The sequence below is a fragment of the Chaetodon auriga genome, chromosome 4 (assembly GCF_051107435.1).
Source record: "Chaetodon auriga isolate fChaAug3 chromosome 4, fChaAug3.hap1, whole genome shotgun sequence".
NCBI classification, from domain to species: Eukaryota; Metazoa; Chordata; class Actinopteri; order Chaetodontiformes; family Chaetodontidae; genus Chaetodon; species Chaetodon auriga.
Window position 1 is genome coordinate 8623305 of NC_135077.1, and position 16618 is coordinate 8639922.

The following is a 16618-nucleotide window of genomic DNA, read 5'->3' on the forward strand; positions in this document are numbered from 1 at the left end:
TTACCATGGTAACCGACAGCTCCATCATACAGGAAGGAAAGACGGACACGCCAGGCTGCACGCAGAGACGTGAAACGCTCTTGTTCTGCCTGGCTGTCTCCATTTGACTATGGGGCAAATCGACAGGTCTTGACCTGGACTCACTGAACTGTGCTCTGCGTCAGTGTCAGGAGGTGCATGTAGTGTGTGTTTAGTGCGCAGAAACGGCAGATCGAACAACAGATGGAACAAAAGATGAGGTGAAAAACACAAAGGAAGGCTCGGTGGTGCATGGAAATCTGAGGGGAGCAGAGAAAGTCAAACAGCAAGAAGAAGCGGCGGCCAGCACACCTTCTGTTTCTACTCTTTTATTCATCGTCGCTTCATACACCTTCTGACAGAGAGGCCCTTTTCTTTCATGGTCGCTGTTTTCATTATGGCTTTTTAAAGGCGATAACACTACAAAACCATTTTTCATCATTGTTTTAAGATCATTTTGATACGAATATCAGCAAGGATGGGCTGTGGTGGGACGTCACTCTTACCTCAACTACACCACACTGTAAAAAATTTGTAATACGGTAATTAGACAAAATATTGGCGCATACAAATTTCATTGGTCAGTCTATTTTCAATAAGCTTTGAAAATATGAAAATACCAACAATGAGGAGAAAAAGACTATCAAAAAGTGCTGCTTACTTAATGAGGTGCTTAGTGTGTAAGATTACTGACAAAACGTTAGCAAGTATACAACTCACGAAACAATTACTTCTACAAGTGTTTTCTTACCATTATATAAAAGTTACGAATCATATATTGTTTTAAGACACATTTCATTTCAAATGAAATGAGCAAAATTCAAGATGACTTGCTGGTTCATAACCTTTAAGTCAAGAAAATCATCAAATGTATCCCTTTTCATAATACTGAACGCAGAATAATTCATCATGTTAAAAAAGCTTCCTGCACAAAGTCAAAATTACATACAGAATGCTTCTGAAATGCACAGACTGAAACAGCATCAGATTACCAGTTACAGTAGGACAAAGTTTGTAGTTATAGGGATATACATGAAATATAAAAGTGTAAACAAAAGGAAAGGTGGTTTTGTGTGTGTGTGTGTGTGTGTGTGTGTGTGTGTGTGTGTGTGTGTGTGTATATGTGTGTGTTTCTAGTCAAGCAGGGAGGGCTCTGAAGGACGTATGACAGTGGGTCGGTTGGGAGCAGCCGGGGGTCTTCTGCTGCAGGAAGAGAGAGGAGGGGAGGTGTTGGGGGAGGGGCAGAGAGAGAAGAAACATGCAAGGCAAAATATCATCAGACAGTCATGCACCAATGATTCCCAAACCACCAAAAGCCAGAACGTACAGTACAACCCATCACCAGCTGTCTCAAAAGTCCCCTCAACTTCCACCAATGCCAAAGCCACGAATAAAGACATCAGAGTGTGTGTGTGCGTGTGTGTGCATACGATTTTACCTGGGGATCCCGGGCGGCACGGCAGGAGGCACGCGGGCCGGCCTGGAGGGGATGAGAGGCACAGACCCAGAGCTGGGATCGCCCGCGTAGGCCGTTTGGCCAGGGCCGGGTCGAGACGGCACAGGCGGTGCACCGAACGCCGGTGAGGGGTTGAGGGTGGGTTGAGGACCCGGGGTGGGCCCCCTGACTGCTGGGGGTCGGCTGGGAGGGGGCGCTGTTGCTGGGGCAGCGCGGGATCCTGGTGGATGACTGAAACAGAGAGGCAGAATGGTACTGAGTAACCTTCAGTTCACTGATAAACACACACAGAAGAAAAAGATCACTGAGGGTCATTAGTAATGACAATATTCAAGTAACAGCCAATTAAACACATTTTTGTATCTGGTAAATTGTTGATGCTGATGTCATACGTTTAGATGCTCCGAAGCCAGAAGAAGAAGACACTTTATCAATTTCCCTGAGAGAAATTCCATTTTACAAGGTTTATATAGAGGTTTTAGGCATGTTTTTGATAAGCGGATTATGCAAAAATTAGGATTACATGCTTGAATACAAGTACTTATTATTTCATTCCTTTGTATCAGGTGGCAGCACGCTCAAACTGTTCTGGTGTGCACATGTAAATAGAGAAATAAGGTGATGCTGATGAGACTGCCAGCTGCTGATGAGCTGTGAAATGTTGAATATGACATCAAGTCAGTGAGGGACTGACTTAGATGGAACTTTGATCTGGAATAAATACGCCCCTCTTTCTGACCTGCACAACTCCAAGTATTCGTTTTGATTCTTACAGGAAATGTCACAAGAAAATCTTTGAGGCAGATACCTTTGATTTAGCTTTTTTAAAGAACTGTTACCAGAATACAAACCAGGACATTGTGCAACACATCAGTGCTCTCTGGTGGACAAACTATGAAATGGTGACACTGAATCTAAATTTCCTCTCATCTAGTTTGGCTTGTCTGCACTGACGCTTCTTGTTCCCTATCGGCCGACACGTACGCCGAAAAGCAAATACTGGCTGATAGATTTGTGTTTATTCATGTTTACTTTGGATCCTTGGCAATCCAGCTGTCGTCTACTGGTGGAGGCACTGGGACAGAAACAGTGGTGGTGCTGATGTCTCCTATGAGGACCAGGGCCTCTTTCAGGGCATGATACATCCTCAGCATCTCATCTCTCCTCTGAGCCTGCTCTGCCGACTCCTCCATCAAGCTGCCCTGGTCCCCGGCCGAGTACAGGTAGGCCAGCAGCTCAGAGTGGATGAAGTCCTTCGCCTGGAGACGGGAGAGGGCAAAAGGCAGGACGGGCGGTTAATACGGCTATACTAGTATGCTAAAAGTTGTGTATGACTAATGGAAGACGAGACGCACGCTGTTGATCATGAGGTGCATGATGGTCTTGGGCATGAGGTCTCGGATGGACTTGTTGACGATGCCGATGTATGAGTCCACGAGGTTGCGGATGGTCTCCACCTGCCGTTCCAGCTGTGGGTCCATGGACACGGTGTCGCTGGGGTTCATCGCATCTTCGCTCTCGGGCTGGAGACCAAGACAGAGACGGACAGAGAGCAGAGGTGTTGATCGGTTAAAGGGCTGCTCCATGAACACAATACTGTCTCCCACTTTCGGTTATTTCACATGTGACGCATCCATTTGGGCGGGTCTCTGGTGCTCAGCAATATGTGACATCACACAATCAGGATGAAATAATATTTGTATTTGGACTCTGTCAATCAAATCTGATTGGCTGAGATTAAAAGAAATAACTTCATTTATATAGCACTTTGTTCAGAAAAATGCTACATAGATGACGTTTATTATTGTTATTATTATTAGAAATATGTCTTTTATTGACTATTTATTGTTCTCGAAAAATACTTTGAACCACACTCCACCTGTATTCATGACCTCAACTATCAGATCTTTTTGGATGCACCCTCCAATGCGAATACATCTGGACACATTCGTCATTTTAAACATGCTGGATGGGAATTTTTTTTTAGATGATCTAAATATACTAGTGTGGAAGGTCACCAGTGCATAGCTTTGACCTGGATACTGGATCCTCACTTTGCTTCCTGGACCAGCATGGCACTGAACTGAATAAGCAGCAGCACACACTGTGCTTGTGGAACAGGATAATACAGTAAAATGCAGTTTAAAACTTTACCCACAAAGTAATCTTACCCAAATATATGCAAACAGGCAATGTGTGCTGTGCATCTTTAAATATCCCTCAGCCAAATTTAAAGCAATGCTGGAATCCTTTGTAAATACAATTTGTACAATTTGGCTTTTGGTATTTAACGTGTGAACACCCTCTTGTGTACCTGGTCTTTCTCAGGGTAAACACCGGCTCTGAGGAACGAAGCCTTCCAGCTGTCAACATCCTCCTGAGTGTCACACGCCAGTTCAATCTGACGCAGGTCTTTATACACATTCCTGTAAGACACACACATACACACACACATTATCCAAAGATTAATGAGCAGATGAACAGCATGATTATGACCGTCTGAGAGGATGCTGGCATCCACACCTCTGTTCCGTGTTGAATATGGCAAAGACGTGTTTGCTGGACATGAAGCCCTTTTCCACATCTCTCAGCTTCAGGTTGTCCAGAGGCAGCATGTACTTCTTCTCTTTCTCCTGATAAAACACCCACAGATCATGACATTGAAAACTGTCAGAAAAAAAGAAGAGTAAACTCTATATTTTCATGCATTCACTGTCCCGTCAGCAGCTTTACCTCCTCGTCTTTGTACCAGGACAGGGACTCAGCGGTCAGGACGAACCAGTAGTCCTTGGATCCTCCCTTCATGATGCTGATGTTTATAGTGAGCCAGCCTCTGCGGATCACCTGCACACGAGAGTCCAACAGTTGACTAAACTGCACACCCCACAAGAGGGGTAATGTGTATCTACAGCAAGCAAACAGAACACTACAAACAAACAGAGGAGAAAAAGGCGGACATGTGGCACAACAGTCATGCAGAAGTCAGTTAAATAAGAGACCAGTGCAGGCCAACCCACATGGCATGGACTGAAAACACACTGCAAACATAGAGACACAAAAAAAGAAATGATGACGGCTCCAATGAAAAGTCACCTTCTCTGCATCCCTCTCACTGCCGGACTGACGGCCAGGAGGACAAAGGACACACACACACACACACACACACACACACACACACGCAGGAATAATAAGCGGACAGATGCAAAAGCCTAATCTGGGTGGTCTAACCATGCAACCGTGTAACAGCTGTGGTGCTGCAAAACAGACTCCCCTGCAGCCTAAAAAGCATATTTCTCCATAGACCACCATTATAATCTGGGCCATTTTTAGGAGCAGACGAGCTTGATGGTTGCCATGGATACCACCAGCTGGAAGGGTGCCAAAGCGGAGGAAGACACCCGATCTACTTTATAACCTATGCACACATTTCACTGTTAAAAAACCTCGATGGTCATACTGCCATATATACGCCTGGATCTGTGGAATCTGCAGGCTGACATGAGAACAGTTTACTGAGGACTGAAGCTCACTGTCATGTCCTGACTTAAATGCTGGCTGTCACTTACTTTATGACCCACACACACTGCTGCATAAGAATCAGAGACAGAGCACCAGACAGGCTTAAGTTCCATCATATCTCATATACAATCAAAACTGGGATAAAACTGACACCAGGACACTGAAAGAACAATGAAAGTTGTAATGATCTACACCCCGAACTTAGAGTGAAATAAAGTTTCAAGAGACATGGGATCAGTCCAGGTATTTTTGGTTAATATAGTCTTGGTATCAGCCAGATGTTTGCCTCTGGACTGACAGCTGCCAAAAAGCTGCAGCCAGTAGTTTAGATTAATGATGTGACAGCGAACGTCAGTGAGCCATGCAAGCAGAGCTGCCTTGAACTTTACAAACAGATGAGGGGCAACTTGAAACTGCTGCAGTTGGTTGAAGGGAGATTTGTCATGTCCAGACCCCCGTGTCAAAACAGATCCACATCGACATCCCCTTTAGATACCCTACAAGCATCCTACTATAGGAAACAGACGTCAAGCTTTGAATCCAGGCCTGTTGTAGGTTGAACTGTAAAAGTGCAATGTGAATGAAATTAAATTGAACTTTGGATCATTAACCCTCGTCAGGACATCTGGAAGAGAAAGTCAGATGCCGTGTGTCCTCGATGAGGAGTCAAATACACCACATTGTTCTATTCATATCAAGTGATTAGTTCGATTTTTCTCATACAGTATTGTAGAAATAAAATGTATCCACCCACCACCCCAACCCATCATCATCATCATCATCATCATCATCATCATCATCATCATCATCATCAAAACCATGAGATGACATGACAGACACTACTGTGCATGTAAAGGTGCTAACTGACAGACTACAGGGTGATGATGGTGTGAGTCAGACCAGAAGTTGATCGAAGTTGAATTTGGAATAAAATAAATAACTATTCTAACTTCCACACAGTATTAGAATAAAAAGATCAGTCCAACCAGGAGCACCAAAATGTCCACCTTTAAAATGGCAGACAAACATTGTTATTGCTCTTTGTGCTGTAACTTTTTAAACCACAAAGATTTAATATTTGTAAAGCTTTCTCCTCTTTAGTGTGTGACATCATCCCAGTGCAAAGTCAATGGGGACGGGGACAGAGATGTGCAGTGAGCCGCACAGAGTAAAATCAAACACGATGACACAAAACTATTTTGACCTTTTCGCTGTGTGAGAAACTTGGAAAACTGGAATGAACAGAGCGTCTCTGTGCGTTGTGTCCAGTTCTCGTAATACGTCCATTACTGTGACTCTTTCACTTCCCTCTTCTTCGTCAAGGAGCACAAATGTTCCGACATGGCCTCAATGACCGTTGACTCCCCCACCCACCCAAAGAGGAAGTGACAAGTGGAGGTGCAGGGGGGTACGGTACTTACAAGAATCTCTCCCTGGGCCGTAAAAAGGAGGAAGAGGAGAGGAGAAAGAGGAAAGGGAAATAGAAAAGACAAGAGGGGCACAGACAAGAGTATGTAAATGTGAAGCAACACAGGGCAACAATGACAGGAGAGACGGGCTGAGACAACGACACAACGAGAAATAAGAAGAGCAGCAGGAGAAAGTAGCTGCCGAGATGCTACAGTGGTGTGAGGACATTGTGTGTGTGTGTGTGTGTGTGTGTGTGTGGGGGGGGGGGGGGGGGGGGGGTCATTACCTGGTTGGGCATGACTCTCTTCTTGGTGGCGTTAGCAGCAGTCCTTTGCTGAGCACTGCAGGAGAGAGATTCAATAAGATGAGCAGTGACTGTGACTTGGTTCATGTGTCTTCACATTTGATTGATCATTCCCTACACATTGACTGTGTGTTAAAGAGAATACGACACACAAGAAAATTTCAGGCACCACATAAGGATTATTTTAACCAATTAATCAAAATATTTGAAGATAGTATCCCAGAACTCAAGATGACACTGAAATTTCTTATTACAGACAGCCAAAAAAAATCTATTTAGCATAAAGCATAACAAAGAAACCCTCACAATCAATTAATCAATTAATCGATTAATTGTCTCAGTTCAATGAGCATCTGAAGCTTCGTCTTACTTGGCAAATCCAATGAAGTCCTCGTGGTTAGTGTTGATGTAGGACAGCTCAATGTCAATCAACAGCAGCACCTGAGAGGCAAAACATCTCGTTACGTTCACAAGACTTGAAACCATACAAGTGTACAGGTGGGTTACCTGCCTCTCTCCATCCTACACACACACACACACACACACACACACACACACACACACACACCTGGTCTTTGGTCTTGCTGTCTCTCTCTCTGACGTAGGTGGTGACGATTCTCTCGGTCTCCTCTCTCAGGCGAGGGTACGATCCCAGCTGTTGACACACACGCAAAACACACACACGTGCACTGCTGCAGGCACCGCGATTACAGGATATACACACCTGTGTAGGCTTACACAACACCGTAAACACTGCGCATCCACAGCAGTTACATACAGTGTAAACACAACTATGAGGAAAGCCATGTGACGGATGAAGAGTGAGGAGGCGTGCCATGCACTAATGACTTCCACTTCAGCTTGAGATTTCATGTCAGTTTTAGATGTTGTGACGGCAGTTGCGTCAAAACAGTGTGTTAAAAATCGCCGTTAGCGGGACATCATCTCAAGCTCTTGAGGAGTCTCAACAAATCGGGTAAGAATGAGGAAAAAAGGTCAGTTTTGTGAGGGGTGCATTATTGTTGTCAATGGTGCAGAGTAGAGTGTGTGAAGACCGGGTGAAGACAGCCATTTCTAAGCAGGGGAATTTCTGAGTGTCAGTGGGGGGTTGTTACATAAATCACCAAGTGGGTAAGTGGGCTGGTAGGGGTCCTGGACCAGAATGGGCTCATTTGTCACTGAAGGGTAGGGTGGGTGGGATGTGTGCTGAGCGAAGCCTTCAAAGCAGCAGGTATCGATCAACAACGAAAGACAGAGACAAGTTAGTTCATTGATTTTTGTGATTTGAGTCGTTCCCTTCACTGCTCTCTATCTTTGCTTGAATTTGTTTTTCTCCCCTTTGACTCGCTCCCCTTTCAGCGCCCTCTCTGCATTCATCACTTTTTAATCTGTCTCTCCGCTGGTCCTGTTTACCTTTTCAGTGCACTTCCTGATCAGGGCCACAAGCTCGGTAACGACGAGGTCGACACATTTCAGACACGGGTCTTTCAGCTTAATGATCTGCTTTTTCACTATGGCCTCAAACGCCATGTCTGGGGTGAACAGGCCTGTCCTGTGGTGAGGCATCATGGGAGTTGGAGGTTTAATGTCAGGCGAAGGAGGAGGCGGTGTAGCATGGGTCGTGATGAGGAAGAAAGGGAATGTTGGTAGAAAAATAAAAGCCCAAGTTGGACGGAACAGATTAGATAAAGAATAAAGTTTCAAAAAGGAAAAAAGGATGATGGAGATTGAGGAGTATGACAAAGAAAAAAAAACAGGTATTTCGTTAGTTCTACTTCATGTACACAACAGAAACAAGGTGCAGGTTCTCAACAGAGCTCATTGCAGCTGCAGCTTCCTCCTCATGTTAAGAGTCAGCCTACAGCTGTTTAGCCATGCTAGCTGCACGGCTCTATGAATGGAAATGTCAGTTTGTCCACCAATTTGGTCCAGACCAAAACATCTCAACATCTTATTGGATGGATTGCAATTAAATCTTGTACACTGGGACATTCATGGTTCCCAGACGATGATCAATTATTGGTGATGCTTTAAATTTCCTCTACTGCCACCATCAGGTCAAAATTTCAACTTATCTTCTGACATTTCCATCATCAGTGTGATCGGAGCCGACACACGTAGCCGTTGTAGGTATGCAGCAATGCAGCAGAGTCTTAATTCGTAAGCATAAATCCAGCTCTGGCATGCTAACATGCTGAAGTAAGATAGTGAACATTGACAGCATTATACCTGCTGAACAGCAGCATGTTAGCATTGGCACCGTGAGAATGTTAGCATGCTCGCATTTGCGTGTAGCTGTGTCTTAGCAGAGCTGCTAGCATGGCTGCAGACTCTTAGCGTTAAACCAAGCCTGCAGCTTGTTTGTAATGAACCTGCAGGAACATGTAACAGCCCGTCTGCTTCTGACCACACAGCCTCTCAGAGACACCACTCCAGTGCACTGCAGTACAGCCGGCACGTTCAAACATGAACTTCAAAACAGGACTGAAAAAACTGAACCCTCCCACTGAATGTATCCATTTTATTGAAATTATGGCTAAAAAACTAAAACAGCTGCATTTTTACAGAAGTTTGGCACTAAAACAGCCCTTGGCAGCTCTAAAGTTGGCTGGTCTCTGTGCTGTGTATGTACAGGTGTGGGCGCCGGGCAGGAGACCATGCAGTGATACCTTATTAGTGCACTGTCTGACTGTGTTGATGAGCTCCTGGATGACCAGGTCGATGCATTTCAGACAGGGTTCTTTCAGCTTAATGATCTGCTTTTTCACTATGGCCTCAAACGCCAGGTCTGGGGTGAACAGGCCTGTCCTGAAGGACATACAGACAAGACAGACATGGAGGGGGGGATGTAGATAGACACACAGGAAGATGAAGGAAGACATCTGCAGACAGACACTTAGGAAGACCAAATGACGAGTAGTGGAAGAGACACTGGAAGAAGTGGTGAGGAGGACAGACATCAGGGTAACCAGGGAGACTAAATAAAAACAGATCATCACAGATGATAGAAAAACAAGGACAGACAGAAGAGCCAGAAGAACTTAACAGAGACATGAAAAACAGGACAGACATAGACACCTGAAGACAGACAAGACTGAGGCCCTTTATAAAGCTGAATGGACACAAAGAAACAGGGAAAAGGCTGGCACACAGCTAAGCTGCTACATGTGATGTGCTGTTTGCAGGTCATCCCAACTTGCCTGACTCCATGGATGTTCTTGATGGCGTAACTGATCTCTTTCCTCAGCTCCTTCTCATCGAACTCCATCTATAACACAGTGCAAAAAAAGGCTAAGCTTTCATTTGTTCTTGTTCATTTGTAGGGTTGTGTGCCCTTTCTTTGTATTAGATTTATGAGAGTTCTGAGAGTCACAGTATCTATGAAGATTACAACTTCAGTAGTGTAAATACAAAACACTCACAGAGGCACTAAAAATAGTACTATGACAGCAAAGATCATGGCATGCTCACCTTCACCAGCTCGAAGGGAAAGCGCTCGTGAAAGATGCGGTTGATCTTGGCTCCACCAGACAAGTTGGAGGTGTCCACCTGGTCCCCGGACCCCTCAATGCACTTCTCAAAGTCCACGCCAAACTGCTGCACCATCCTGCAGGTTGTGCATAGCATAGTGGGAATGTTATCACTTCCTCAACTAATGTGTGCTTGTGAGTGTCTGCATCTGTGTGTGTATGCACTGACTGAAGCAAGGCCTTGGTCTTGCGTGTGGGGTCGTCGGGGCGGAAGTTCTTGTACTCCTCCACCTCCTTCTCCAGCGATAGCAGCTGGCTCTGCAGCTTACTGCGTAACCCTGGCAATGTGTCACGGATGTGGTTGGTAAGTTGCTGGAGAAAAATAAAGGGAAAAATAACCTTTAAAGAAAACCTGTTAATGGGTTTTAGCTTCTCATTTATTCTGTGAATAACCCTGGAAATTTTGACATTAAATAGACTTGCAGGGTGTGCGTGTGTGCGTGTGTGCGTGTGTCAGGTCTAACCTGATTGAGCGTCTTCTGCAGGTGTGGTGTGCCCATGCGCTCTGCAATGTGTCTGTACGCAGGGTGAGACAGGAAGAACTTCCTCTCAGCAGCCAAAGCAGCACGGATGTCTTTCTTCCCATCGATGTCCTTCTGACTGCGGTTCACCACCCCGATGTAGCCTGCAGAAAAATACAGACAAGGCAGCCAAACTGTTGTTTTTGTTCGACTAGTAGAATGTTTTTGACCTCTAACCCAAATCCAATGTGTTTCACCTGCTGAAGACCAGACTGAGGTCAAAAAAGTAGAGCAGCACCTCAGAATGTACTCTGTGTGTGTGTGTGTGTGTGTGTGTGTGTGTGTGTGTGTGTGTGGTCTTACCTCTGCGGAGTGGCAGTAGCTTATTTTCCAGGATGTCTTGTGCGTCTGTCCCCTCGTCCATCAGGTCCAGCTTGGTGATCACACCAATGGTCCGCAGCCCTGAGGACAAAGGTGTCACGATTATGTTCTCATACAGGGGTGAGGAACATGTGGAGCCCGAGAGACTGTTGGATCCGACCCACAAGGCAGTTCAAAAATTCAATTCAAGCACTGACTTCAGCCACAAAGAAAATAACATGAAATAGTGGACTACCAACGTGTCGGTTTGGAATAATTCAAAGACATGAAGTAAAACCCGAGGTGGAGACTCAGTGATAGCGAGTGTCGGTGTGATTTGGCCTTCATGGTGGACATTACCAAGCACCTCAAGCTCCAGACAGCTTCTCGGCTCTCTGCTTTCAAATGTGAAATCTTTTGAAGTGAAATCAAAGCTGTGGAAAGTGCAGCTGGAAAGAGGAAACAATGTGCGCCTGCCGTGACATCTGAATACGCTGCCGAGTGTGAAAACTTCAAGAGTTTGGTGAGGGGTTTCAGGACATGAAAAGACAACAAAAGGACCTGAACGCATTTAATGTGGAACCAGCTGATGTTTCTGACAACCTACAAAATAAAATCATTGAGCTGAGAAGCAATGACCCTCTACTAAGTGCTACACACAGTGTCTACACACAGTGTGTAGTTATGAAATGTCAATAACATCTTCAGGATTGAATGAAAGAAGGCCAAAGGTGGGGATTATTCAGTTTCATTATATTTTCTAACTAATCTTATTCAGTACCTCTATGCTGCCAGGAAGTCTTTTAATAATGTAACTGTTAATTATTTTGGCGAGCTGGCTCCTGCGCTGAGGCAATGATTAATAGTAAGAAGAATAGCTGCAAGATACAGCAAAGAGTAATTAGCCTTGTTCAAATTTAGAACAAAAAAAATGGTCACATTAGCATGTTTTCCTCAAGGTCTTGCGAGGTCCCCTTACCCTGAGGGTCCACCTCCTTGGAAATCTTGAGGGCATCAGAGTTGGCCAGGTCGCTGTTGGCCGGGGTGACGGCCAGGATCAGACAGCTCTCCTTGGTGATGAACTGCATCAGCATGTCCTTGATCTGGTGCTCGATGTCATGGGGCTGGTCTCCCACGGCCACTTTGGTCATCCCGGGCAGGTCGATCAGGGTCAGGTTCAGGACTGAGAGAGGAAAGCAGGAAGGAAGAAGTAAGTCAGACAGAGGTTGGAAAAGTGCAGCAAGTAGGCAGTGTGTGTGTGTGTGTGTGTGTGTGTGTGTGTGTGTTACCATGAGGGGAGTAGACCCGGAGGTTGATGGGGATGGGGGAGATGCCCTTGTTGGATCCGGTGAGCCGGTCAGTCTCTGCTTCAATCTCCTGGCGAACCTCATCAAAGTCCACAAACTTACGTCCCTTACAGTGCAGGAACTCTGCGTACTCTACATGGAGACAAGCAGAGAATCAGAGGGAGGGCTGATGGATACAGAGGCAAATACGGAAGGCGTGTGTGTGTGTCTACACCTGTCGGCTGCACGTTCACGAGTACAGCTCATGCACACAACTTGCCTGCTTTACTGTTAACCAGCTGCAGGATGAGAGGACGACGGGTGACGATGCCGGATCCTCTGGGCAAAAAGTCCCTGAGGGAGAGGCAGAGATAATGTTTAATATACATGCACACACACTCAGGGACGAGGATAACAACATGTCAAATTAAATGTTCAAATAAGAAGCACTCTCATTAATCCCGGATTAATTATTCAGTAACATGATGCTATTTCTCAGTCAACAAATATCAGCTGAGAGGACAAAAAAAACACACCAGACATTCTGATGTCAAAAAGCTGAACACGGGTCAGCTTCGACCAAAATAAGTATTCAAGCTCTAAAACTGATGCCGAGTCTCTGTGCATGCAGACGTGTGCATTATTGATGCAAAACAAAGATTGAATTACAACCTTATTCATTATAAATAGCGCAAAGAGGGAGAAACACGTGTCTCTGTTTCCCTTCTCGTCACACAGACGTTCATCTGGATGGAAACTCCTGTTCAATAGAACTGTGATCATGTTCAGGTCACTGGCTGCACATCTCTGCAGGCTACAGGAATATGTCTGCCTGTCTGTCTGTCTGTCTGTCTGTCTGTCTGTCTGTCTGTCTGTGTGTGTGTGTGTGTGTGTTTGCCAGGTCAGCAGCAAAGACTGAGCTGAGTTTCAGAGTAAGGAAAGCAGGCCATAAACACACACACACATACAGAAAAACACATCTGCACACATACATACATATACACCCTGTGCCTGTTGTCCACTGCTGACAGAGCAGTCAGGATGTTACACAACAGCGATTCCCATCCTCTTTCCTCATCTCTTCCTGTCACTTATGAAAGCACGACATGAACAACACAATGACCAACAGGACAGCTAATCAATGAAATGGCTGAGACATCTGCGCAGTAAACAGCCCACCCAAACGTTTGCTGGTCACAGTGAGGATTCGCTTCTTTTGGTGTTTTACATCATTGTAGATTGAAGACTGTTGAGCTTTTGGCTGTTGGTCTGGCATTAGTTTAGAACTTGTGCAGGGCTCCACTCTTTATAGTGTAAATCAGTGGTTCCCAACAAAATATCTAATCTGTAACAATTTTGTGTATTGATTAGTTATTTGTCATTTAAATCAAGTGAAAAGCAAACCAAATATTTTCTGGTTTCAGCTTCTTCTGTATAAGAATTTAGTGCCTTTCTCTATTTTCTGTCATTTTAAACTGAATATAATGTCTTTTTGGACTATTTGACAATGTCATCTTGGACTCTCAGACCTGATGATGGACATTTTCCACATTTTTTTTTTTTTGTACTTTTCATGCACTAAGCTATTAATCTATTATCAAAAACAACATATTAATTCATAATGAAGATAATCATTATTCCCTATTCCAAATCCTTCGAACTTCTGAAATGAAGCAGTGACTCCTTGTCACAGCTTGCATATGTGCACAAAAGAGTGATTTCCTCCTCAAAACAGCTCAGATTGTCATGCTTGAAAAACTGACCTGAAGCCAGAATCGTCCAATATGTCACAAACAAAAGATAATAGAAAAATCCAAAAACTTAAATCTGTGTACATGAATAATGCTTTCTTTCTTTCTTTCTTTCGCTTTATCCCATTAATCATCATGTGGCCCCTCAGATCAACCTTAACCATGAATCTGCCCAATTGTGGTGGGGTCCCTACCCCTAGGATGAGAACCACTGGTCTATACGATGAAGTGGAAAACTAAGTGTTAGCCGGAGCCCTGAACTAACTCAAAGTGAATAAATAAACAGATCTCACAGGCCGGCGTGACACCTCTGCGTCAGAGGGCTAATTAACAAACATGAAAACAGCTAAGTAGCCTTCTGTGGGTATCTGGTACCCAGTGTGTCATATACACATGACAGTGCAGCTGGTGACATCACTGATGACCCCAGCACGAACACATCAATGCCCCTACTGTCTCCCCCAGCCACCGCTCGGGACTCAGAGACAAAAGGCAGCAGGAAAAAAAGGAGCCGTGGCTGCCTAATCAACATTCCCTATCTATTGGACAACAAGTGAAATCATTCTGACATGGAGACGCGTAAAGTGGTCCCTGTTCTGGGCACCTACACTTGGAGATAAAAACACAAAGCTGCTGCGGATGTCTTCAGTAGTCAGGGCCTCTACAGCCATGTCTTCTTCCCCATGTGACTCTTTTCCACATTTCTGTAAACTGAGCAGAATGATCCTAACATGTGGCATTAATGGAGCAGTTGGTTTGTGGGTATTTGTCATCAAAGAGGGTCCACAACTGCTCATTCAAATTCCTTCAGTCATTCGTCAACCTCACACAGAAATTCAGCAGTGCAGGCGAGCTGAGAGCGCAGACTGGAGGCAACTCTCCAAAAATTCATCTACCTGATGATCGTCTCATCAACCTCACCCTTAAAGGTTAAAAACATTGACCCGGCCCACGTAATATGAGGCCTATAAAAATTATTGCCGACAAGGAAACAGTGTTTGTAAATGTTTGACAAACTGAAGCAGTGACTTCACGCGTCAGTGTTCATGTTTCTGCTGATAAGTTACATTTTTAATGGTGTTGATTTAGGACGTGGAGCTCTAGACTGAAGTCACATTTACACCAATTCTCCGATCGTTTCTGTCTCTCACTTCACAGCTGTTTACTTGCGTAAAATGCGCAATAATGTATTGTGAATAGCTGAGAGCTCCAACATGGAAAAAACCCGTTGAGGGGGAAAAAAAAAAAAAAAAACTGGGAGGCACCGACACAGAGTGCGTAACCAAGTGCTTAGTTGGCGACTTTTACGCAAAAGCTCGGTGGAGTTTGCCTTAAACGAACAGTAACAAACTTCAGTCAACAAAGTAAATATCACATTCACACTGTCAGATGAATCCAAGACTGCATATAAACGGTACAACCTCCCGACGAAATTCTCCAACACGGAGCTCTTCCCTGCGCTCTGGCCGCCGACGACCGCTATCTGCGGCAGGTCCAAGTTGCAGGTCTGGCCGATGGAGCTGAAGGCGTCCTGGAGCTTGTTGATGAGGGGAATGAGATCTTCCATTCCCCTGTTTCCCATCGCGGCACCTCGGTCAGCCCAGCGGGCTATTTACTGCTCTCCTGCCCGGTCAAGTGAGAGCCAAAGGGTCGATCTTCTAGCAAACCAAAAGTTCCCAGATGGCACCGCAGTCTGTCAGAGTCCCAGTGTGTTTATTTCATTCAAACTGGAGGCAGTTTAGAGGCGAGAGTCCCAGAGAGGCTCAGAGCACCGGCGGCTTCACCAACTGGATGATCGCATGATAAAAAGTAGATTCATTAAGCCCGAAAACTTCTGTCATCATCCGGTCAGGCGACTCCCTGCCTCCGCCGGAGACTGTGGCTCCGCCTCCAGTGTCACTGCCTTCAGCCATTGGTCAGCCGAGACGTCTGTCAACGTACACAGACATGTCATCATTTTTACAATACAGTTGTTGGACTTGCACTTTGAAACAGGAAGAATGAACAATCTATTTGTATACATAATAAAAAAACACACAAAACACGTCAGCTAGCTTCACCTTCACCTGGTTTACACCTGCAAAAGAAAAAAAGTCGCCTCACAGGGAGTGAAGCACACCTTTATTTAAGCAGGGCTTTTATTAGGGATTGGCCTTTGTTTCTAATTTCTATATATTGTATGTTTTAAAACTATTAAGCAACAATCCTCCCTGTTATCAGATCTGTTCCTGTTTGCCTTGATAGTTGCTGTCGCACGTTCACCTCGCCTGGCTCTGGCTCCTGATAGCTGTTCAGGATTGTACGAGAAAATAACTCGCAGGTCGTGTTCTACTACAGCTACGTGTGTCTGCTGTTAACCACCTTCAAACCTCACCCATAACTCTGACCTCTGTTAGGACCTGGACCTCAAAGGTTTGTGTTTTTACAACAGAGCCACAAACATTTACATGATCTTTAAACCATCTCAAAAACATCCACTTGGATTTATTTTTTCATCGATTTTTTTAAAATTTGTCACCTAAA

The 16618-nt window shown here is 44.9% G+C and overlaps 1 protein-coding gene across 6 annotated transcripts; it reads right to left on the minus strand.

Annotated features, from left to right (window-relative positions):
* Window positions 1-1093: 1093 nt before the first annotated feature.
* Window positions 1094-15975, minus strand: LOC143319166 (dynamin-2-like). Of its 6 annotated transcripts, none has more exons than XM_076727833.1 (21): window positions 15517-15807; window positions 12625-12698; window positions 12348-12497; window positions 12038-12241; window positions 11062-11160; window positions 10702-10862; window positions 10407-10549; window positions 10179-10314; window positions 9908-9975; window positions 8121-8259; window positions 7276-7362; window positions 7078-7148; window positions 6690-6744; window positions 6415-6426; window positions 4208-4318; window positions 3998-4107; window positions 3789-3900; window positions 2830-2997; window positions 2507-2733; window positions 1457-1705; window positions 1094-1221 (listed from the first exon to the last, which is right to left on the minus strand). In XM_076727833.1, the coding sequence occupies exons 1-21, from the start codon at window positions 15675-15677 to the stop codon at window positions 1152-1154; spliced, it is 2607 nt and encodes an 868-aa protein (XP_076583948.1). In that variant the 5' UTR covers window positions 15678-15807; the 3' UTR covers window positions 1094-1151. The 6 variants fall into 6 exon arrangements, with proteins under 6 accessions (XP_076583948.1, XP_076583947.1, XP_076583951.1 ...); XM_076727832.1 differs by lacking the exon at window positions 8121-8259 and adding an exon at window positions 9377-9515; XM_076727835.1 differs by having other exon boundaries at window positions 1096-1218.
* Window positions 15976-16618: the final 643 nt, after the last annotated feature.

Excerpts from the sequence above, each read along its gene's own strand:
- LOC143319166 (XM_076727833.1), bottom strand. The coding sequence starts at position 15,677 with ATGGGAAACAGGGGAATGGAAGATCTCATTCCCCTCATCAACAAGCTC. Across the intron at positions 10,863-11,061 it reads GCTACTGCCACTCCGCAGAG|GCTACATCGGGGTGGTGAAC; the intron begins GTAAGACCACAC and ends ATTTTTCTGCAG. Across the intron at positions 10,550-10,701 it reads TGCAGAAGACGCTCAATCAG|CAACTTACCAACCACATCCG; the intron begins GTTAGACCTGAC and ends ATTTTTCTCCAG.